This window comes from Thamnophis elegans, chromosome 10 (assembly GCF_009769535.1).
Source record: "Thamnophis elegans isolate rThaEle1 chromosome 10, rThaEle1.pri, whole genome shotgun sequence".
NCBI classification, from domain to species: domain Eukaryota; kingdom Metazoa; phylum Chordata; class Lepidosauria; order Squamata; family Colubridae; genus Thamnophis; species Thamnophis elegans.
The window spans coordinates 10462875-10487181 of record NC_045550.1 but is presented as its reverse complement, the minus strand read 5'-3'; the positions used below and the strand labels follow the sequence as shown (position 1 = coordinate 10487181).

The 24307-nt window shown below is 35.9% G+C and overlaps 1 protein-coding gene across 1 annotated transcript in view; it reads left to right on the top strand.

Moving 5' to 3' along the window:
* SEC23IP (SEC23 interacting protein) overlaps positions 1-22656 on the top strand; it is a 31740-nt gene extending 9084 nt beyond the window's left edge. The window contains exons 8-19 of the mRNA XM_032225311.1: positions 661-802; positions 2353-2561; positions 2699-2811; positions 4432-4602; positions 8703-8798; positions 9596-9787; positions 10239-10394; positions 11513-11615; positions 12914-13099; positions 14192-14351; positions 17653-17761; positions 21013-22656. Of these exons, the coding sequence (XP_032081202.1) occupies positions 661-802; positions 2353-2561; positions 2699-2811; positions 4432-4602; positions 8703-8798; positions 9596-9787; positions 10239-10394; positions 11513-11615; positions 12914-13099; positions 14192-14351; positions 17653-17734 (1610 nt within the window). The 3' untranslated portion in view covers positions 17735-17761; positions 21013-22656. The remainder of the gene's footprint in view (positions 1-660; positions 803-2352; positions 2562-2698; positions 2812-4431; positions 4603-8702; positions 8799-9595; positions 9788-10238; positions 10395-11512; positions 11616-12913; positions 13100-14191; positions 14352-17652; positions 17762-21012) is intronic.
* Positions 22657-24307: the final 1651 nt, after the last annotated feature.

Below are 24307 nucleotides of genomic sequence, written 5' to 3'. Positions count from 1 at the left end.
TGGGAGTTGAAGTCCAGACATCTTCAAGTTGATAAGGTTGAGAAACACTGCACTAAAGCATTTAGGCTGGTCTTTAAATTGGGTTTCAAATCGCAACAATTGTTGCATCAGAAATATAAACATACAAATTAAATGTGGTTAAGAAGATAAGGGAATGAATAAACTGCTCTAAAGGTATAATCCTCTTAAAAGCTATTCAAATAAATGATATATTAGTTTTAAAAGCTATTAGTGAAAGAAAACAGAATTATAAACTATTATTATTGATAATATTTAGAAGTCAAGCTTTCCCATCAGGAGAGATGAAATGGTAAATTGCTTCTATGCTTTATCCAAATCAACTGCATTCATATTTTCTAATGGCTTAGAAGGTAAACACCCTAGAACAGTGTTTCTCAACCTTAGCAACTTGAAGATGTCCGGACTTCAACTCCCAGAATTCCCCAGCCAGCATTCGCTGGGATTTTAAAAATCAAAATAAGTGGAGTATATACAAAATTTTAGCTATACTTTTACAAGTCCACCTGCAGAGTTTGGTCTATAAAATATTTATTTTCAGAAATTGGAAATTCTGTTAGCGTCACTATGTACATAATTACTGTAAACTTCTACAGTTAATATTGTATGAAACCATTATTATTTTTCTCCCTTTTTAAAAAGTTGATGACTTTCGGACAGTATCCCTGAAATTGCTGCAAACACATTTTAAGAAATCAATAGAAGAACATAAAGTGAGTAGAGTTGAATTCCTGCCAGTTCATTGGCACAATGCTTTGCATGGAGATGCAACAGGGGTGGATAGGTAGGTCTACTGTACTCATATATTTTAAGAAAGTAGAATTGTTCTTTGATCATTGATTACTCTCTCAAAGTTGATCAAGTGTATAATTTTGGTGACTTTTTAGTTTAGAATTACTAAATGTTGTTACATATGAACAAGCATCATATATCAATAATTTATATCATACTAACTTTTTCATTAGAAAAGGTGGTGATTTTTTCCTAGCATTTTATTCCGTTTTTCATAATTGTATTTTATTGTACTATAACTGATTTGTCTGAAATAGTTGAAAGTTACACCATAGTTTTGAAGTTAGTCTGATCCAACCGTGTTTAAGGCTGATCACACTTTAGAGCTTGTATGAGGATGCGGAAAATAGAAAATAGATTTAATAACTCTTGTTCTTGCCATATTAAATATTTGCTAATTGTAATATTTGAATACAACCAGTGTCATTCCTTGAATATTTGAGCCAGTCATTCTAGGATAATAGAACTAAATGAAATGTTGCACTAGTTAAGCGTTTTTAAATAATTCATCTGAGATCATGGAAGTGCAAATTGTGATATGACAAAGTGATATATACTGTGGCATTCTTCATATCACCATGTTTAACCTAACTTGCAGGCTCTTTAATAATCTATTTATGATGTATGAAGGGAACAGATTTGTCTCTGTCTGGTATATTGATTAAATTCACTCATTCATTAATTCATTCTCCACTTTTATTATTTTTATACATGACTGAAGATGAAATAATACACCTTTGTCCTATTTCCCTCATAATAACCCTGTGAAGGTAGGTTAGGTAGGTAGGTAGGTAGGTAGAAAGAGAGAGAGGGAGAGAGGGAGGGAGGGAGAGGGAGAGAGAGACACAGAGACAGACTGACTGACTGACTGACTGACTGACTGGCTCAAAGTCACCCTGCTTGCTTTCTTATCTAAAGCAGGACTAGAATTCACAGTATTTCAGTTTCTAGCTTGGAGTCTTATCAACTAGACCAGGGTTTCTCAACCCTGGCAACTTGAAGATGTCCGGACTTCAACTCCTAGAATTCCCCAGCCAGTGAATGCTGGCTGGGGAATTCTGGGAGTTGAAGTCCAGACATCTTCAAGTTGCTAAGGTTGAGAAACACTGCGCTAAACCAAACTAGGGCATCACATACTGCATTCATAGTTTGCCTAACTATGGGTTATTGAATACATAACCACTAATTAGGTTCGCACAAAGTGAAACTTCAGTTTATTGAACCTTGATACAACATAACCAAATTTGTGACAATTTAAATGATGATATCATCAAAGTTAATCTCTACGATGGTGTAACTTTCAATTCAACGGAGGATCATGACTTACAGACTTCTTTTTCCTAAATGGTCTGTTTAATTGGGGCAAGACTGTTAAAATTGAGTAAGGAAGCTACCAGGAAGATAATATAGTGACCACGATTGCTTTATAGACTTGAAAAATGATTTGTGACAATTTGGCAATTTTTACTCTCAAATTTCTTAATTTTAGCAAAGTTTATTTGAAATAACTTTTTAATAACCTGTGTAATTGTGTTTTTCAAGGAACATTAAAAAAATAACATTGCCAACTATTGGACGCCTCCGCCACTTCACCAATGAGACTCTACTTGATATCCTGTTTTACAATAGCCCCACTTACTGCCAAACAGTTGTGGAGAAAGTAACAGTAGAGATGAACCATCTTTATGCACTATTTATGAGCAGAAACCCTGACTTTAAAGGAGGAATCTCTGTTGCTGGCCACAGTTTAGGTAATGCAATGTTTGAATATAATTATTAGTTCAATATACGTTTAGTGGGAAACATACCTAAGGTAATTACTGTTTAAACTCAGTCTGTTTAGATATCTCAAACTTCTATTTCTAACAATAGAGTTTGTATCTCCTAGGAGCCTTGGTTCTATTTGACATACTGTCCAATCAGAAGGATTGGACGTCTGCAGTTAATTCTACTCCTGTTGCTTCCAACGGTGCTGTGAAAGATGTGACAGATGACCAGCAGGTATTTGTATTACCAAACAATTTTCCTTAATATTTGTTTGATTCCTAGAAAAAACTTTAAATGATCACTGCAGTATTCAGAACATTAGAAATATGTAGCCTAATCAAATTACGCAGAACTGCTATCATAATTTACTGAATGTCTTCTTCCAAGACATTCCAAGGAGGAGAGCCTTTTCTGTTGCAGCTCCGACCCTGTGGAACGACCTCCCCGTTGAGATCCGTACCCTCACCACTATCCAGACCTTCCGCGCAGCCCTCAAGATCTGGCTCTCCCAGCAGGCCTGGGGATAGGTTCCCAATTTACCCGCCCGAGTGTTTGATTGCTGAATGAAAGTTGTGTTTTTACTATTTTTTCTTTGTTCACATACTGTTCTGTTTTTGACACTGCACCCCCCTCCCTTGTGGTTGTAAGCCGCCCTGAGTCCCCTCAGGGAAAAGGGCGGCATATAAATCCCAATAAAACTCTAAAACTCTAAACTCTAAGTACCGTATTTTTCGGAGTATAAGATGTGCCGGAGTATAAGACGCACCAAGATTTAGAAAAGGTAAATTAAAAAAAAAGTTTTTGCAATCTACAGGCCTCCCAAACCCTCTGCATTCTTCATTTTTTGTGGAAAACGGGCATGCAGAAAGTTTGAGAGGCCTGGGGGTTGGGGGTTGGGCAAAAACGAGCAAAAAAAACGAACCGTTTTTTGCAAAACTGGGCCTGTTTTTTGCCAAAAAAAGGGGCATGCATAGCCTTTAGAAAGCTTGTAAAGTGCTCTGGGGGGGGGGAATGAGCAAAAAAGGCTTGTTTTTCACAAAAACAGGTCTGTTTTTTGCCAAAAAAAAGGGCATGCATAGTTTTTAGGAGGCTTGTAGAGTGCTCCTGGGAGCTGCCAGCCCCCCAAAAACGAGCAAAAAAATGCCCATTTGTCCCTCATTTTTGTCCTCTCACATCCCCCAGGAGCACTTTGCAGGCCTCCCAAGCCCTCTGCACGTCCATTATGTAAGGGAGTGGGGTTTCGGGAGGCCAACAATGTTGTATTCAGTGGATAAGACGCACCTAGATTTTCACTCTCTTTTTTGGGGGAAAAAGGTGCGTCTTATACTCCGAAAAATACAAAATATGTAATTTATTTTAACAAATAGAATCGCTTCCTCTCATAAATGATCAGTTCATAAGGATGGTTACACTGCATTAATCAAAGAAAAACATTTTATATATTCAACATGCATATATGGTGTATTCTAATTAACCAGGTTTCTAAAATGTCCTCTGTATTTTTCTTTAGCATATTAGCTTGTTAAAAAGAATTCAGTCATAAATAGTTGTCTTGCCGCTATTGCAGAATATATATTTTTTTCTGTATGAGTTTTTACGATCCTTTAATGCCTTTGAGAGTTAACACTAATTAGTACTTAATCCCAGTGTTTTTTAGATACAAATTAGATGTTCTGCAATCTAGGTTGGGCTTCTCTTTGTGACATGGTAGATTGAAGTGAGCACCAAATATACATATACTCACTCTATGAGATTTATTTTTTAGCTATCCACATTCATTAGTAAATGATTTATTTTGACTTTCCTTTGGTTTTAAATTTTATAACCTAATGCAGATTTTTCCCCCTTTTCAAGGGATCATTGAATTCTAATTCTGCTGGTGGCCTACTGTCTCATTTAAATGATGAAAATGGGGATCATGAGGAGGAGGATGATATTGCAACCTTGCAAAGAACTTTGGAAGTGCTTAGTTTGTCAGAGTATATCAGTACTTTTGAAAAGGAGAAGATTGACATGGAATCTCTGGTATAGTAAACATTAAAATAATATCATGGCTTGTTTGAATTCAAAACAACAATCCCATTTTATGCACATCCTGAAGTATCTATTGAGCCAGGAATTACTGTTATCCAGAGGTACTGTTACCGTGTTTCCCGAAAATAAGTTAGGGTCTTATTTTCTTTTTACACACAAAATATGGATTGGGCCTTATTATGAGGGGAGGGTTTAATGTTTTGGGGTCACCGGATGGCTGCTTTCTTGTGAGCACGCCGGGCACAGCCTCATGGGTGAATGGCTGTGTTGCGTTGTCACAGCAGCGCAACACAGCAGCCATGAAGCAACCACACTCATGAGCAGCCACCCGACAAACCCCCTTTCTAGCCGGGCACAGCGCCATTCATTGACCTATGGGGTATCGCCAAGCCGTGTGAGTGCCTGTTTGCCGCCCGGCTCCCGCGGCTTGGTGCCTTCGAAATGCCAGTGAATGACACACTGCATGGCTGGGGGGTTGCGCGAGCCAGGGGACCTCCACATGGCTTTTTCTGCAGCTTCCAAATCGAGTCTTCCGGCAGTGGCCACTCTGGGCATATGCTCTATGGTTGTGGGCCAGCTTCTGGCAGAGTGTACAACCATAGAGCGTACGCCCAGACCGGCCACTGCCAGAAGACCCGATTTGGAAGCTGCTGAAAAAGTGTTGCAGTGGCGGCGGCAGCAGAGGTCCCATGGCTCTGCGGAGAGAGCTGGGCCAGGGCATCGTGAGGCTGGGAGGAGCGTAAGCAAGAGCGGAACAGCCACTCGCCCAATCCCCCTCTTCAGCTGGGCACAGAGCCGCTCACCAACCTAGCGGTATCCTGAAGGCGCTAAGCATTTACATGAAACCGCTGGGCGAGATCATCCGAAGGCACGGGATAAAATACCACCAATATGCGGACGATACACAGTTGTATCTGTCCGCCCCGTGCCAACTCAATGAAGCGGTGGACGTGATGAACCGGGGTCTAGAAGCCGTTAAAGACTGGATGAGAGCAAACAAGCTGATACTCAACCCAGACAAGACCGAGTGGCTGTTGTGTTTCCCTCCCAAAAATTTGACCAACATACCATCACTCAGGCTGGGGGGACAAAACTTACACCCCTCAGAAAGGGCCCGCAACTTGGGAGTCCTCCTGGACCCACAGCTGACTTTTGACCACCATCTCTCAGCTGTGACCAGGGGGGCATTTGCCCAGGTTCGCCTGGTGCGCCAGTTGCGGCCCTACCTGAATCGGGAGGCCCTCACAACAGTCACTCGAGCCCTTGTGATCTCCAGGCTGGAATACTGTAATGTGCTCTACATGGGGCTGCCCTTGAAGAGCATCCAGAGACTTCAGCTAGTCCAGAATGTGGCCGCGCGAGTGATTGTGGGCGCACCACGGTTCGCCCACATAACACCGATCCTCTGTGAGCTGCACTGGCTACCTGTCGATCTCCGGGTGCACTTCAAGGTTCTACTCACCACCTATAAAGCGCTCCATGGTAGTGGATCTGGCTATTTGAGAGACCGCCTTCTGCCAATTACCTCCCTGCGTCCCATCAGATCTCATAGAGTTGGCCTCCTCCGTATTCCATCCGCCAGTCAGTGCCGACTGGCGACTACTCGGAGGAGAGCCTTCTCTGTTGCGGCTCCGACACTATGGAACAATCTCCCCGTGGAGATTCGTATCCTCACCACCGTCCAGGCCTTCCGCACAGCCCTCAAGAACTGGCTAGCCCGTCAGGCCTGGGGATAAGTTTACTTTTGCCCCTCCCGAATGTTGAGTGAATGTTGAGTTTTACTATTTAATTTACTTTTGTGCACATTTCTTTTTGTATTGTCCTACACTCCCTTTCCTTTTTGATTGTAAGCCGCCCTGAGTCCCCTCAGGGAAAAGGGCGGCCTATAAATGTCTAATAAATACAAAAAAAATACAAATACAAAATAAGCAACGCTATCACCTTTGCCTCCCCCCTGGTTCCCGCGGCTTGACACCTTTGGGATACAGCTAGGTTGATGAGGGGCGCTCTGCCTGGCCAGAGGTGGGAGGTTATTTGCGGGGGAGGGCTTATATTTTTGCCCACCAGAAAAATGTGGCATGGCCTTATTATCAGGACATGTCATAATTTTGGGGAAATATAATATAAAGTTAGTGAACATGAGATCATTAGTACCCCACTTCCTCTTGATCATTCAATGCCTGAAATATTTGCACCCTCTAAAATAATTTTAGGGTAGCATAGAAATAATAAATCCTTGAGAAGAATAACTATTATTTTAGTATTTGCACAGAATTTGTCTTATGTTAATTAGTGACAAATTAACATAAGTATTTTCAGTTCAATAACCAGTTCTAGTGAATAAAAAAGACGAGAAGAAACACTTATACAAAATATAGAAGTATACAAATTTCTCAGTGGGCATCATCACGCTTCAGAGTATGCGTTATTAATAGGAAGTAGCTGCATATTTTTTTACTTTTACAATTTCATGTGTTTTTTTGGGGGGGTGGGGGGAGTTTGGCTTCCTGTGAAAAAGGATTTCATATTGGCCCAAAGCACTAATGAAAGCAGGATCCTCATATTTAGCATTCAACCATCAGTACTCCATGAGAGCAGCCATATGGCATCATATGTATGTTGCCAAATGTCATTTTGCTGGAGTTGGCATTGGTGTTGACCTAGTGAAGGTGTTAAGGTTTGACTGAAGGACAAGCCAAAGTATGAAGTTGAACTGATCCCAGGAGACTATACAGGACCCGGATTGTTGGGGGCAATATGCTGACTCTGTAAACCGCTTAGAGAGGGCTGAAAGCCCTATGAAGCGGTATATAAGTCTAACTGCTATTGCTATTGCTATATGCTTGAATTAGAAAACTTGGAGTACATTCTTTGGCGTATAAAGGAGTTATTGGAACAAGTATTGTTTAGGTCAACCGAATCTGTAGCATTTACCTTTGGTGAGAGTTGAGCAGGAAGTAGGAGAGATCCTTTAAATATACTTGTTGAAGTTTCATGATCAGCAACCTGGGATTTGAGAAAAAGTTGAACTGCAATTGGCATGAGATGTTTACTGGTACATTAGGGGCCAGTATCCTGGCAAGTTGAAACTGAGAAATGAATTGCCTATGCCTTTGACACTGCCACTTCTGGAGTTAAATGATCCAAATTAAACTTTTGAGATTGGAAAGAGCTTGTTTCAAATCATTAAGTCTTTTCAAAATAATAATCTGATCTTTCAGAGTTGAGAGGATGTAGAAAAATAAAAGCTTAGTTTCTGGAGATAAATTAAAATGCATTAAAAACTAAAATTAAAACAAAAAAACAACAGTGCTGCAGCTACATTGCTATTACAGTGGTAAGCTGAATGGGTATGATTTATTGGTCATGATAACCTATTTTACTTAGGATTTCTCTGTGATGACATTTGGGGAATAATGGATTAGGTTTATAGTATTGGTTTTTAACATGTATTTTGATCTATTTTTATAAGCTCTGGCTCCTACTGCTTTCAATCTACAAAGCAAGGATAAATGTGGGGAAATAGCTGTTCTTTCAATTACACAGACTTGGTTATACTGGAGTATCTTGACTTACCCCCCCAGGATTCATGGTAATTGTCACCAATGTATATGTGAGTCCTCGATTAACAACTACAGTGTCCAACATTTCTGTTATTAAGTGAGACATGTGTTAAGTACGTTTTGCCTCATTTTGCAACCTTTCTTGACATAGTTGTTAAGTGAATCACTGCAGTTAAGTTAGTAACATGGTTGTTAAGTGGCTTTGACATTGACTCTGAAGGATGCAAAAGGAGATCACATGACCCCAGGCCACTGCAACTATCATAAATACAAGATAATTGCCAAGCATTTGAATTTTGATCATGTGACCAAGGGGATGCTGTAACAGTCATAGGCATGAAAAACAGTCATAAGCTGTTGTAATTTCGAATGGTGACTAAATGAACTGTTGTAAATCAAGGACTATCTGTAGTACTAAAATGTTTATACTTCTTTTTTGTAACTAACCAGCTATAGGGAAATATATTTGTATTTGCATTTTTTAATGGAAAAATACCAAATTTGATTTCCTTCATTTTATTTTGAAAGTTGCTGTGTACAATTGATGACCTGAAGGAAATGGGAATACCTCTTGGGCCTCGGAAGAAGATAGCAAACTTTGTAAAAGACAGAGCAGCCAAACAGGTGGGAAGCAATCTCACTGAGTCTCCCTTTGTCTCTTTGGATATTAACATTGCACCACAGAAATGTGATGAAATATAAAATAAGCAGGGTGATAACATATTTTACTGACCCTATATGTGGAAGAAACACCTTTTGTCAAAGTATTGTGAACAAATATTTAACATTCAGCTCCTAGTTAGAATTTTGTATTTGAAACCCTGAGAGCCAGTTTGGGGTAAGGGTTAAATGGAAAGCTGTGAAAAACCAAGAAAACTTCCGGGATTTAAACCCTTAAAGTTTTAGAGAGAATGACAGTGGGGAAAAAAGAGAAACTTATTTACCTTCATCTTTGTAGTTGTCTTATTTTTATCTTTGGATTATAAATAATCCATCAGAAAAGCTGCAAAGCAAAATGAGGCAAGGAGAGGCTCATTAGATCAACTGATAGAAAAAGAAATTAGCCAGAAATATTATAGAAAACATTTGAATAAATGGAAAAAAAAATAAGATTCTATAGGGCTTCTTAGGAGAGAAATTGTGAATTTTTAATGTGAAAATTTTATCAAGTAAAGCAGAAATAATAAACAGTTGAAAAAGGACACAGACAATTTGGTTTTCCTGGAATTGAAAGAAAAAAAAATTAAAAAGAATTCTGTCTGATATTTTGAGCTGTTCCAGAGGATCCTGAAGAAAAGATAATTGAACCTCTAACAAAATGTGTTTGTGTATGTGTGCGCGCGTGCCCAAATACAAATGCACATATTTATTAAAGAGTCATTCTTTGATTCTTCAGTTTTTAAAAATCTTTGTTTCAATAGGAACAAAAAAAGGCATTACTAGAGAAAAAGGCTGCAATGGAAGAAGTTGCTCAGAAAGATAAGTTGTCTTCAGCTACTGCATCTTCAGAACCTGCCATTCCTCAGGAGGCATCCAAACGAAAACGCCCATTTGGAACATCTGTTTCATCTGCACACATAGACTACGAATTTTTTGAAATGGGAACAGGCCAGGTACAAGATATATATATATATATATATATATATATATATATATATATATATATGTATGTATGTATGTATGTATGTATGTATGTATGTATGTAAATGAATACATTTTGTTTGCAACTGGTACAATTGTCTCCTTTTGGAACATAGTTTTTTCTGCTTAGCCTATGCAGTTACAGATAAGGGATTGTGTATTAGAGAATAAAATGAAAACATAAAATATTCCTGGAGTACAGATGATATAATGTGCACATGGTTTGTTATGAACCTACTCATAGAGCATCAATTTCACATAAAACTCTTAACAGTGAAAGGCATTTTGCAATTTACTGTTTCCAAAATCAACTTTGTTATGTCCAGTCTGGGGATACATGTAATAGGCTGAAAGTGAAGTAGCTGACATACAAACAGAATTATTCCTTTTCTTTTTAAAAATAAAATACTTTCTGTCTTGTAGGTGTCCGTGGTATACAACACGCTTGATTTTGAACCAAATATTTTCTTTGCTTTGGGTTCTCCAATTGGTGTATTTCTCACTGTTAGAGGAGTGGAAAAAATTGATGAAAGCTACAGGCTGCCAACCTGCAAGGGATTTTTTAACATATATCATCCGGTTAGTGACAAGAACAGGTTTTCAATTACATTTAGTGAAAGTAATTGTATCTTACATATCTATATTCTAAGTTTAACTTTTTTGAAAACTAAGAAAATGTATTTGTGTAGCATTAATTTCTGATACATTTTTATCGTATTTTATATTTTCAAAAGATTGCATTGTTTATTTAGAGTTAGAGAGAAAATTGAATATTTGAAATCCTAAGTTATTATGCAAATCAGAGGAACTTTACACTTTTACATGGGTAGTTGTAACTAAACAAATATAACCATTTGTTTAGTTACTATTCAGAATTACAGTGGTACTGAAGAAAATTACTTATGACTGTTTCTTATGACTACAACCTTTATAGTATCCCCATAGTCACTTGATAAAAACTTGTGTGCTTGGCAACTGATATGTATTTATGATGGTTGCAGTGTCTCAGGGTCATGTGACTGCCATGTGCGACCTTCCTGTCCATCTTCCCGCAAGGAAAAATCAATGGCGGAAACTAAATTTACTGAACAGCCACTTGTATCATTTAACAGTGGCAATGATTTGCTTAACCACCACCGCAAAAAAGGTTGTAGAACTGGATGTGACTTATTTAACAACCAATTTGCTTAACAACAGAAATTCAGATCCCAATTGTGGTCACAAGTCAACCCGATGTTTCATTGTTTGTTTATCAATGTACTAATTATATATGACCTCATGCATGATAATGTATTTGCAGATAAATATAGAAATATAGAAATAAATAGCATGTGAGCAAATAGAAATAGAAAAGCTTTGTTAAGGATAATACCTGACTTTAGATACCTGTTTTCCCAAAAATAAGACCTCCCTGGATACTAAGCCTAATTGGGCTTTTGAGCGCATACGTCAAAATAAGCCCTCCCTGAAAATAAGCACTTATTTCGGGGGTGGGGTGGGGGTGTCAAAAGAAAATAAGACCCTGTCTTGTTTTCGGGGAAACACGTATTTCATCTGCAACTTTTTTCATGTACTTTCTTTCCCAACTATGTATTCTGTGTTGGACCTTTGGCTGCTATTGGGAAATCAGTCCAATATTTTTGTGTGAAACTAGCTGTGCTTAGACTTGAAATCTTATGTGCTTTTTTATTATTTAGCTTGATCCGGTGGCATACAGGCTAGAACCTATGATTATTTCTGATTTTGATGTGAAACCAGTCCTCATTCCACACCACAAAGGCAGAAAAAGACTCCACCTTGGTAAATAAAGCGAATTGAAATATTTTCTAATATCTGACTTGAAGATACACCTAGTATGTACGTTATAAAGCATAAACAGAAGAAGCTTGCAAAGAGAGAAAGCAGCAACATACCAACATATAAAGTATTCAGTATCAATCGATTGCACATTGTATGACAAAAATATTTTATAAAGCTTTCCCTCCAAACTGCTGTTTTCTCTACATTGGTAATTTTGGGATGATTAGTGGTAAGGAATGCTACTATTTTTAAAAGTGTCTGCCATTTAGTCTGTGTCTTTAACCTGACATCACAATGTGTGTAGGCAGGAAAAGGGTTGTTGAAGTAGAGAATGAACAAGTAATTAAATAAGGCAGAATTAAAGTGGTCATATAAATAGTTTATTGCAACAGTAGTAAACTACACATCTTTCTATGTAGCATTAGTAGGTGCCTAATAAGCATAAAATGAAATAGGCTCAGTTGAAATACAATGATGATTAACAATTTGTAAATCTTTTTGAACTAAACTGTGATCTACTCTCTATACAAGTCCTAAAACTAAAGAAAAGTAATTAAACAATGAATCAAAAACTTTATAGTTTTTCATTAATTAGAGAAAACGATCCATATCCACGTATAACAGATTTTAAGGACCGCTTTAGGACATCTAGAGAACTAGTTGGACCTCATCTGAAATTAAAGAATCCTATAAAAATATTGTTAGTTACTTTTTCCTGACCACTACTCACAGCAAAATAACAGTGGTCACTACTTATGGTTACAATTATATGTTTGGTATAGTGCTGCTTCAGGTAATTCTTGGTTAATAATAATAATTGGATATGGAGTTTTGGTTGCTAAGTAATATGGACATCCACTTAAGTTTGACTGATAAATAAATATGATGATTTTAAAGATTCATACTCCAATCTTTAAGGAGCCTGTTTAGATTGTGCAGTACTTCAAATCCCTGTATTCATTTAATTTATTTTGCACATGAAGCATCCAAAGGATTCCACAACCCTACTATTAATGTAAATGAGAAATGAAACAAGGAAGATCCATCAGTATACCAGGTTAATAAATGTAAACATTTTTAAAACCAGGACAGCGAACCAGATAATCACTTCAGACTGAACAGAGCTACAATAAATGATTGTCTATGGATGGCAGAACAGATTTTGTTGTTGTTATTTAATTGAAGCTGTATTCTGTATTTACTTCTAGGTAACTATTTAACATTTGTATTTAACAAAGTGATTGCCTTTTGAACTTACAGTGGTTGGATCTAATTTATATTTCTTTCTTTTTTATTAGAATTGAAAGATTCTCTCTCTCGTATGGGATCAGACTTGAAACAAGGCTTTCTCAGCTCTTTGAAAAGTGCTTGGCAAACCCTTAACGAATTTGCACGTGCCCATACGTCTTCTTCTATACTCCAAGCAGAATTGGAGAAAGTGGCCCACCAGATTAAAGCAGAAGAGGAAAAAGATGAGGCAGAAGGTTAGTTGATACACGCATATCCTTTTCAGTAACTGCTCAACTTGATAAAACTGAACTGTGTTTCTATCTCTTTACTTGCAGGATTGAAGTCTAGAATCTCATGTTAGGAACTCACATCTCGTACCCTGAAACTTGATAAAGTTTTATATAGTTTCCTCCAATATGCAAACTCTAATTTTTATCCTGGAAAGGATAAAAGTTTTCCTAGAAGGGAAATAGTTACAGGTAGTCCTCAACTAACAGCCATTTGTTTAATGACAGTTTATGTTACGATGGGCTCGGAAAAAGTGACTTATGACCCATGTTTGAAGTTGTGACTGTCACAATATCTCTGCAAGGACATGACTGCAATTTTGGTGCTTGGCAAGTGACTCACATTTATGACAGTTGCAGCATCTTTTGGTCAATGAACACAAATTGTGACCTTCCAAACCTGTTTCTGATAAACAAAGTCAATTGGGGAAGCCAGCTTTGCTTAATAACTGTGTGATTGATTTAACAATCACAGTAATGCATTTAATGACCACAGTAGAAATGGTTGTAAACCAAGTCCCAAATCAAGGGCTACCTGTACTTGTAAAAACCGTACTTTGCACATAATAAATGCATTGGTTTAATCAAACACCAAGACAAACCAAGTTATCTAAATAAAAACACTGGAGATAATCAAATACTGACTTTCTAGACAGAAAAAGTTTGTTTTATTCTATCTCTGTTGAATTTTTTTACTTAACTTTTCTTAAATGATTAAAGCTAAAGTACTTTTATTGAAAAAAGAATCTGAAGTTATTGTTGCAATGAAATATAATTTGAGATCCTCTTTGAAGTGCTCATCTCTTTATCTGCCTTCTCATCACCTGCTGTTAGTTTGAAATTCCAGTGAATTTCAAGATAGAATGAGTATTCCTATTGTGTTATGGACTAACTAAAACATATTCATATTCGCAGAAGTGTAAATATATCGGGAGAAAAAAATGTAACTGTTATAAATAGGCCTAATACTCAATATTGCAGTAAAGAAAAAGAGAGTGGCAAAAGGAGGATTCAACTTGTATTGTATTTTTCATACTCAATTTCTTTTCCCTGGAACAGAAAAGATAGTGGAAAGTCCAGAACTTTCAAAGGATGAAGACTTGAGTATAAAAATTGGTTTGCTAAATGGAGGCCGTCGTATTGATTATGTTCTTCAAGAAAAACCTATAGAAAGTTTTAATGAGTATCTTTTTGCTCTACAGAGTCACTTGTGCTATTGGTAAGAATTTATTTATTTCTATAACAAACTGGTGCGAAATTTTGTTTCTTTAGATATTCTTCTTTTTCAGCTGGTATGTGAGTGTAGTTATCATCTCTCAAAAAGTAATAAACATAAAAATTATCAGTGTGACCCCCCAAATTTGGGGATGATTGGGCAGATCAGTGTACATTTGGGGCATCATAAAAAAGATACTGAGGACATAAAGAGTTTCTACCTCCCTGGACCAACAAGGGCAAAGTCTCTATAAATGAGGAATCCCATAAATGTTTTCCACCGATAGTCCTGATGGGAAATATTAGTAAACAATCAAGCCTAAACAAAACAAAAACAACTACTTAGGTGAAAACCAATCCCTTACCTGTGGTGGTAGGGCAAACTACTGTATATAAATATGAGATATGAGATACTCTGCTGCATCAGTTTAAGAACAAAGGACCTGTTTACTGAAGTAATGTTACACAAAACCAAGTGCTTGGTTTCAGGCTCCCGGAGTGGGCAAATTCTTATACGTACAACTAAAGTAGCCCTTGATATATTCCTATAATATTGACTTTATAGCATTTTGGTTCAAAAGATAAAATGAGGGCTTGTAAATGTAGTCTATTACTTTGCTAAAAACTTTGAAGTGGGAGTATTGCATCTGGCATCTAAATATGGAAATGTTTTGTATTTGATGTACTTTAGTAAAATATACCATCCTGCTATTTCTTATCAAATATTCTGCCACAGCTAGTCTGAGATCTACTGGGAGAACACTTGAAATCAGTGGTGTTCTTTCTTTTACTTTCCCAACAATTTTATTATCTATGAATTGAGTTTCCCACACTTTAAACATTTCCAAGTTGATTACCATCACTATATTAGGAGATTGTAAATAACAGTAATTTATTCATCTTACATGCCTTAAAAAAATAGGGAGGCTTAGAATTTATGTCCCAGTTTGCCTGCTTCTATTTTGCTTCAGCAATGTTCCAATTTCCTTTGCTTGATCTATGCTGCAAGGCTGTTAGATAGTATTTCCATAAGGTGGCACTCTTGCGTTAAAGAAAATTCTGTTGACTAATAAATGATAAAATTGTTAGGTTCTTATATAGTAGGGTGAAGTCAAATACATCATACATCGCTGATTAATAAAATAAACCTTGACGAAGTAGACAAATAATATTTTTTCTATTAATAAGAAATTGTCTTTCTGTCTCCCTGCCCTTTGAGTATACGGCTGAAGAGATTCAAGGATTCACATAATAAATGATTTTTTTGGTCTTTCTATATGCTGTTCTATTTCAGTATGACGCCTTAGTGTACTCAAATAAATTATACAAAAATTCTTCTGGTGATTAGCTCACCATTATATCCTTTCCTGAAATCTATTTGGACAACTTGAAGGTTATTTAATTATTTATAAAACAATAGAAAATTGTTGCATTAGATCCAGTAATCTACTATAGGGACTGATATTGTAGGATGCTGTACTGGATTACAAATAAAAATAGTCTTGGTTTTTGGTGGTTTTTTTTGGTATTAATATACTCATTACATAATTTGGTATAAGAGGAAGTCCAACCACCTACAAATAATTAGAAATATCAATACATTAATACAGAACCTGAGTCCCTGAACTTGTACAAACATTAAATTAGAGTGCTGCTAACTGTATTACAAAAAAGTTAAAACATTTTGCTAGTACATTATTTTTACGATAGTGCAGCATTAATAAACAAAATAAACATAGTTCCACTCTATGAATGGAGTCAAATTTTGTTCCTTTACTAAGAAGCTTGATACTACGAGCAAAAGGATCTATTTACCATTGCTTCCAAATGCATTTTAGCTATACAAACATTTGTATGTCACATACAAAATTATGGTTAACTTACAATAAGAACAAACAATAAGAAAAACACAACTAAAATCTCAGTAGTGCTTTCTACCACTACATTTTCATGTACCACATGCCTATGTGAAAGAGTGCCATTTTTACAATCCTCTAAATTTTAGCAAGATGGGGACTCTCTGATTTGGGGATTCAGAGTTTTGGAGTACGGGGGTTACTACTAAGGCTATTCTGTAGGCCCATCTACTCAATCTCCAATCTTGAGCCTGTTGGGCAGGCAGATTCTACCTGAATATATGATCCAAGAACTAGAAAGATAGAACATACATTTTAATAATATAACTGCAATAACAATCTGTCCCCAGTTTCATTAGCAATGTATTCTTCTTTGTAATAATGTTTAGGACAGCCTTAATACCTATTAATTAGAATTACAATCAAATTGAATCTATAAATGTCACCTGATCAAAAATGTAAAATAAGTGAAAAAGATGAATTTTATTAATAAAAGTTACAGAATACATCCCAGAAACTGTTTTTCCCCTAATTATAGCAGAGCTAGTGTGCTGTTATGAGATTTAAAAGATATTTAATTTTCTGAGCAGTAGAATGCTTGTAGACCAATTGGGTGGAAAGGAGACTGATTAGTGAAATCATGGTCAATTCAGTGGTGATTAAAACTGAGCCTGAAATCATGATAGAATAAAGTCTAAAATCAGAAGTTGTCTAAATGGGGGAAGAAAACGGGCAACGAAATGAGATACAAGAATTGGAAGAAATATAGATGTAAATCATAGAGAGTAAATTAAGGACAATTAATTATGTGTCAAAGGGGCACAGTGGCTTAGTGACTAAGACACTGAGCTTGTTGATCAGAAAGGTTGGCAGTTCAGTGATTCAAATCCCTAGTGTCATGTAACAGAGTGAGCTCCCGTTACTTGTCCCAGCTTTTGCCAAGCTACCAGTTCAAAAGCATATAAAATGCAAGTAGAAAAATAGGAACCACCTTTGGTGGGAAGGTAACAGCATTCCGTGCGCCTTCGGTGTTTAGTCATGCCAGCCATATGATTGGAGACGTCTTCGGACAGTGCTGGCTCTTCGGCTTTGAAAAGGAGACGAGCACCGCCCCTTAGAGTTGGAAATGACTAGCACATATGTATGAGGGGAACCTTTACCTTTAGCTTAATTTTGGTTAAAATGATTGAGATGCTGTGTTTTGTATATTGATGTTAAAATCATAGCTGAAGGATAAATGACCTAAGTAAACTATTATGTTGCGGAGAGACATAAGTTTGAGACATGTTAAAGAAATTAATTTAAAAAGCAATCAAAGAAAAGCAACAGGATAGCAATTTTTCAAGTCTCCTTAGTTAGGTATTTGCCTCCTCTGCATTACAGAATAGAATAAACTTGTTCAAATTAGGCAATTCACTGAAAATTAGCATGTTTTTTTTTAATCTGCAGGGAATCAGAAGATACTTCTCTACTTCTTCTAAAAGAAATCTATAGAACTATGAATATTTCTCCTGAACAACCACAACATTGATATTAGAACACCTGTAATATAAAATGTGTAAGTAATACCTAATATAAATAGAACACAATATTATTTCCTTAAAACTTCAGAACCCCTGGTATAGAAAGGTTCTTCTATGCTTGAAATATATTTGTATCACTTTGTGTAGAGGTAGTTCTTGAGTCACAACTACTCCTTCAACAACCATTCAAAGGTATGATGGCACTGAATAAGGGGTTATCATTGAAGACAACTGGATTTGCTGCAGTGGTTAGAATGCAGTACTGCAGGCTACTTCTGCTGATCACCGGCTGCCAGCAATTTGGCAGTTTGGGTCTCACTGGCTCTAGGTTGACTCAGCTTTCCATCCTTCCGAGGTCGGTAAAATGAGGACCCAGATTGTTGGGGGCAATATGCTGACTCTGTAAATAGCTTAGAGAGGGCTCTAAAGCACTGAAGTGGTATATAAGTCTAAGTGCTATTGCTGGGAATGCCATCGCAAAGCAATGTGATCATATGTACGACTACATTGCTTATCAATATATGTTCTGGTCCCAAATGAAGTTGTAATTCAAAGACTAGCTGGGTGTTCCATTTTAAAACATTTGTCTGTGGAAGGAATTACTTTATGGTAATTTTTGTGAGTTTAGATGTTAGAAAAGCCCTAATGTATTTTTTTTCATGTCTCCTAATTAGTAAATTTGATGACCGTGATAATGTAAGTCTTTTTTACCATTTTCTCCAATTATGGCACAAAAAAAATAACATCAGTTACCTGGCGGGCATAGTTACAGTCATTTTGATAACATTGAAGTTGGAATTCTTATGTCTCCTTTCTGAGGTTAGCTTCATTAAAGTTATCTGAAGTCATGTTAGAATAATTTTTAGTACTAATGATGTAATCCCCCTTCTGCTTATAAAAATTACGTTATCAAAAAAATTACATTTTTGAAATACTTTTTGCCTAATAGGCCCATGATTCTAATGATGAAACTCTGAGCAAATGAAACAATTCTGCTTATATAACTTAAGCATAAAATGACTAGGACTAATTTTATGTTCCCCATCTTTCAGCATTTTGCAAACATCCTTCTGTTAGCAAATATATGTACATGTTAGGAAAGAAATGAATTATATTTTTCTCTTTTTTAAATAACTATATGCAGGAAATAAAAAAGAAATAATAAATATGTAACTGTCTTTATAGCAGTGTTTTTCAACCTTTTTTGTGCAAAGGCACACTTTTTTCATGAAAAAAATCACGAGGCACACCACCATTAGAAAATGTTAAAAAAATTTAACTCTGTGCCTATATTGACTATATATAAAGTAATTTTCCCACGGCACACCTTACACTATGTCACGGCACACTAGTGTGCCGCGGCACAGTGGTTGAAAAACACTGCTTTATAGAATTAAATTCTGAAACACTGATCTGTTCAATGAATTGACAACATTTTCAGCTGATACACATTCAATTTTGATTAGAAAAATATATATTGCAGAGTTTAGTTGAGCAATTAATGTGTTTTCTTTGGCTTAAATCATTTAAACTTGTATTAAGAATTTGTTATATGCTTCTGAATTAGGTACTTCTGACCATTTAACATATTTTGGGATCAATATATGTGAAATATTTATCACTGTTAGCAATTTTTCTTATGCACACACAGACATCCTATTGCAATTCTAGTAAATAATACATAACAGTAGAAATTATTTTAATTACTCCCAGAGTTTAGTAAACAATTTGCTCATATCATGCTGCTTCATGACATATTCATGCTTTGCTTGTTGAGAGAAGCTTTGTTTAAAATATACAGATAAATGACTCTAATTTTCAGCACTTAAATGTAAACTTCCCAAATGAGCCATCTGCAGAAATAACAAGTGGAGAACAATACTTCTGCAATTGCCGCTTGAACCGTTGTCCAAAAAGTTTGTAGAAACGTATTTGTGAAAATATGAAGGGAACATTCAAATTCTGCGATTTTATTGCATTATTTCGACAATAAAGATACAGTCTGTATGTTTGTAATGCTGTAGCTTCTACTTGAAAAATAATATATATTAACTTCCCTTTCTAACATAGTACATTACTCTAGCAGTACATCAGAGTAGAATTTATACCTGGGGCATGACGCTGTCCACTAGAATAGTCTGAATAATCCTTCTCTGTTTCCAAAGACAGTTTAGTTGGCCATTAGAAAGATGGGGTTTGTGCACATTTTCCACTTCCCAATATAGTTTTCCTTCTTTGCCTCAAAAGCACTTCTAACATTCAACGATTGCATTTATTTCATCCACTAACATTACTTTGAGGAGAAATATACCTACTTACTTATGCATGAAAAGTCCTATTTTTGAGACAAATATGCAGATTTCCTAGGAAACTTTTCTGCAGTCAGTTATTAACTGATATGCATCCCCTGGGACTTTTCACATGTAAGAAAATTGAAGTTCCAGAGGGAAAATTAGGTTGAATTTTTACTGTCTTCCATACTGAAATGGGAATAAGACTGTCATTGCCTCCAGATCTGTTTTAGTACATTCTATAAATGACTTAATCCAACTTTAAATGTTTGATTTTAATAGAAGCAAAAATAAAATAGGTCTTTTCTATGGTTATTGAGCTAAACTCATTGAATTCTTGACTAAAGTATTTGAAGTGTAAAATTCTGTCAGAAGAACATTTTAGAAACTTTTGATATTTTGGGGTAAGTGGGAAATGTTATTCTTTTGATGTTTGCTTTGTCATAATTTGACCATAATTAGGGATAGATTACTGTTTTTATGTTTTTAAATTTATTTGCTGCCCACAGTAGCTAGACAGAAAACAGGATTATTATAAATAAATACATTTGCACAAATAGCTACTGTTCTATGCTTAGTTCAAATTTGCATTGAGTTGTAAAGCTGTCTGAAAATATTTTTGTGTGTGGCCATTGTGTAAATGATTTTTTGTGTGTGCTAAAAACAAGTTATTTGATGAGATGGCTTCAGATTATATATCTTTTAGAAAATCTTATGTTAATAATATTAAAAAAACAATAACAGAAAGATTACGATAATTACTGCTAAAGAAGTTGTATGACAGGATTATATCTTACACAGACCTGTTTTTTTCCCCCTAATATACCTACGTTAGCACTGGTATGGGCAGAAAATGTCCTAGTAGAAATTAAATGGATAGAGACATTCCTATATTTTCCAGTGATATTTTTATATTTCTTGGCAATTGTCAATTGTATTGCAGTTAACAAAGTTTTCTGCAGCTTACCCTCTATTTCTCTTTTTTCTTTTTTCAGCAATTCTCATCTTTGATTTGGCATGCTAACAGCCTTTGAAGAAAAAGATACCAATTCCCTATCCATAGATGACAGAAGTTGTTTCAGTATTCAGCACTCAGTTTCTAAACCACCTTTTTGGGTCATTTAGAAAAGAAAACATCGGATGTAGAAAAAAAGGTTTTTTTTAAAAGAACATATATACTGTTTTCATAGTCTTGAATCACTTGTGGCATTTTTGCCAAACTTTATCTTTAAAAAAAGATAAACGCAAATTAATAATTTCTAATCTGTCTTAGTTCCTAAGGTTATCAGGCCTGTGTTTTTGATCAGGATTCTATTTTTAAAATAATATCTTCATGGTAAATAGCAATAATGGTTTTATTTAATAAATCCATTTGATCTGATTTCTTTAAAAAATGTAAACTTAACATCAAATTTTGTTAATGTACCTTTACCTGAAGCCATTATATTTTCAAAATAAATAATTAGAATCATTTCCATGCAACATCAGAGTTACCATTACATTTTTATAAAAGAGTTCTGAGCCTCTGAAAGAGATGCATTTTTATTTTTGTGACACGAAACTTTATTCTAAGTTATATAGAGAATTGTTGTAAACTTAGCATTTGTACTTCTTGTTTATTTGTCTGCTTATTGAGTAGAGACCAAGGAGCTAAATTTGGTTTGGCATTGATGAACCTGCTAGGATACATGACTTTATATGTGATTTGAGGACTAGACCTAGAAAAATATCTGCATTTATGGCCCTGGGGTTGGAGGAATGCTTTAGTTAGTCCTGACATTGCCTAGTTTTCATAGCAAAATATTTCAGAGTTTCATTAAATAAATTTATCAACACTGGACTTCGGAAGTTTATTTTCTTTCATCACTTTAATACCCCCTCCTGCATATTAAGCTATGTTTCATTAAAGTGATATTGCAATGGCTACTTGCCATGAGTTAATTTAGGTTCCCCCTCCCCCTCCCAAATATGATTTTGCTGTGTGCAGGAGGTGGTAATATTTATCCTGAAACAGACATTATATTGGTTCCTGAACAGAAGGACCAAGAGATGAGATTTGTAATTTAATCATCTACCTGTTGTATGGTCTATGCAATTAAAAAAATGTATATTTTTAAATTAACAGAAGTAAATTCATTGCAGTATATTATCACATAGCTATTTTATATATCTTTAAATACTGTAATATTAGTACACCTTTTGGGAAGGTTTTATGGTTCTTTTGCTAATTCTGATATTATTTTCCAAAAGCAAGTATTTGCTATGATCCTTGTCATAATGAAATTTAACATGTTTCTTGTTAAACCTGAGTAAATTCCAGCATAGAAATAGTGAATGAAGCAGCTTCTTGTCATAAAGTAACTGGAGAAGTCATTCAATATTACTCAGATTAAATTTATCTCTGAATCAATGTTTGTCAACCTTAGCAGCTTTGAGGTGTGTGGATTTCAACTCCTAGCATGCTGGCTAATGTCCCCAATTATGGACATTAGAATCCACTTAAAAGTTGATGAGGTTGAGAAACACTGTTCTAAAAAGGTTTACATTATACGTTTGGTATTCAGATCACATTCCCAGTCATTATGGTCATCTAAAAAAGAAAGACATACAAAGGTTTTCAAAAATCAGAAACAATATTTGTATATAGAGTATACTGAAGTGAAAATGTAGTGAGGTAAAATAAATGTATTGATTGCCACTATGAAAAATGCAGAAGTGTTTATTATCAAGTTTAATTTAAAGAAGTTCATTTTGCTTTTGATGGAACATTGTTTATTGCCTTGGAAATAAATAATGCAAACCTGATAAACTGTTTTTGGATGTTTGCGTAGAATTTAAGTTTGGTTTTGAATATTTTAAAGCCATCAAAATATTTCAATTTCTGAAAGTATGCCATATGCTTTATTCATTTCAATATATGGATAAAGTTTAGTTGCAAATTACACATTTAGATTGGGGATGGAGATGTAAATATCTAAAGTATAAACTTAATACTGTTGTACTTCACATTAATTAACTACCTGCTGTGCACATTATATGTTACTGCTATCCTTGCTTATATATTTTATTTGATAACTGGGTTTTAATCTGTGTCAGAAGTTTCAATAATTTATGAAACAACATGCATTCAAACGAAGATTTTTGGTTTTTAAAATTAGAACCTAGTTTGTAACTTCACCATCAGCAAAATCTCTGCTGCATTTCACCACTCAGAGAAAAACGTGGAAGTAACAGCTGTGAGCATTTTCTTTCCTCAGCCTGCTAAGATTGACAGCAGTGCTGTGACTATTGGTTTATGCTGTTTTATTGTTTTCTTGCAAAAAAGAGGAATAGATACAAAAAACAAAGAATCAGAAATGGCCAAACCAGCATCTGCCTGTTATTGGTACTGTAGCCATAACAATGGATTCTTATTTTCCACAAATCCTTGTAGCACCTTTATACTGGGAGCATTTTTGGAAATTACAATGGTTGCTGCTGTGGTTAGATAAGCCTGAAGCGAAACTATTCCCTGATTGGGCTCTCAGAGCTGGAAGTAGACCTGACATTTTCTCAAATGTATCTGCAATCAATGTTCCCTCTAATTTTTTTTCAGTGTGTGCGGAAAAGTATAGTATTTGAGCAGCACATTTTCATGCCTGAGCACCTGAATTTTTTTCACAGATGTTTCACAGAGCAATTGATTTATAGGATCCGAATTGGAATGGAGAAAAATGGTTTTGTGCGTGAGTGTGTGTGTGTGTGTGTGTGTTTGAATGAGCGAGGGATCCAGTAAGGGAACTGCGCCTATTTAGAAAAGAAGGTAAATTATTGCAAACATGATCAATCGAAGATAAGTATGGGGACAGGTTGGGCAGTAGAGAGAAAGTGATAAAAGAGTGGGAGAGAGGAAGAAAAAGGTTCCACCACAAAACCACGCTCGATTAAACCGTGTCTGACTAAACCGCGTAGCTGACGTTATCAACAGGGCGACAACAGCGCGGAGACAGAAGCACGCTGTAAACCCTAAACCTAAAATTAACCCCTAAACCTAACCCCCCTAAACCTAATCCTAAACCTAATCCTAACCCTTAACCTAACCCTAACCCTTAACCTAACCCTAACCCTTAACCTAACCCTAAACCTAACCCTAAAGCTAACCCTAAACCTAACCCTTACCTTAAGTTGAATCGGCTTGCTTTCAAAGCGCTATTTAAAGCACCCTTCTTTCTCCGCGCTGGCTGTTGTCGCCCTGTTGATGACATCAGCGACGCGGTTTAATCGGGCGCGGTTTAGTCGAGCGCGGTTTTG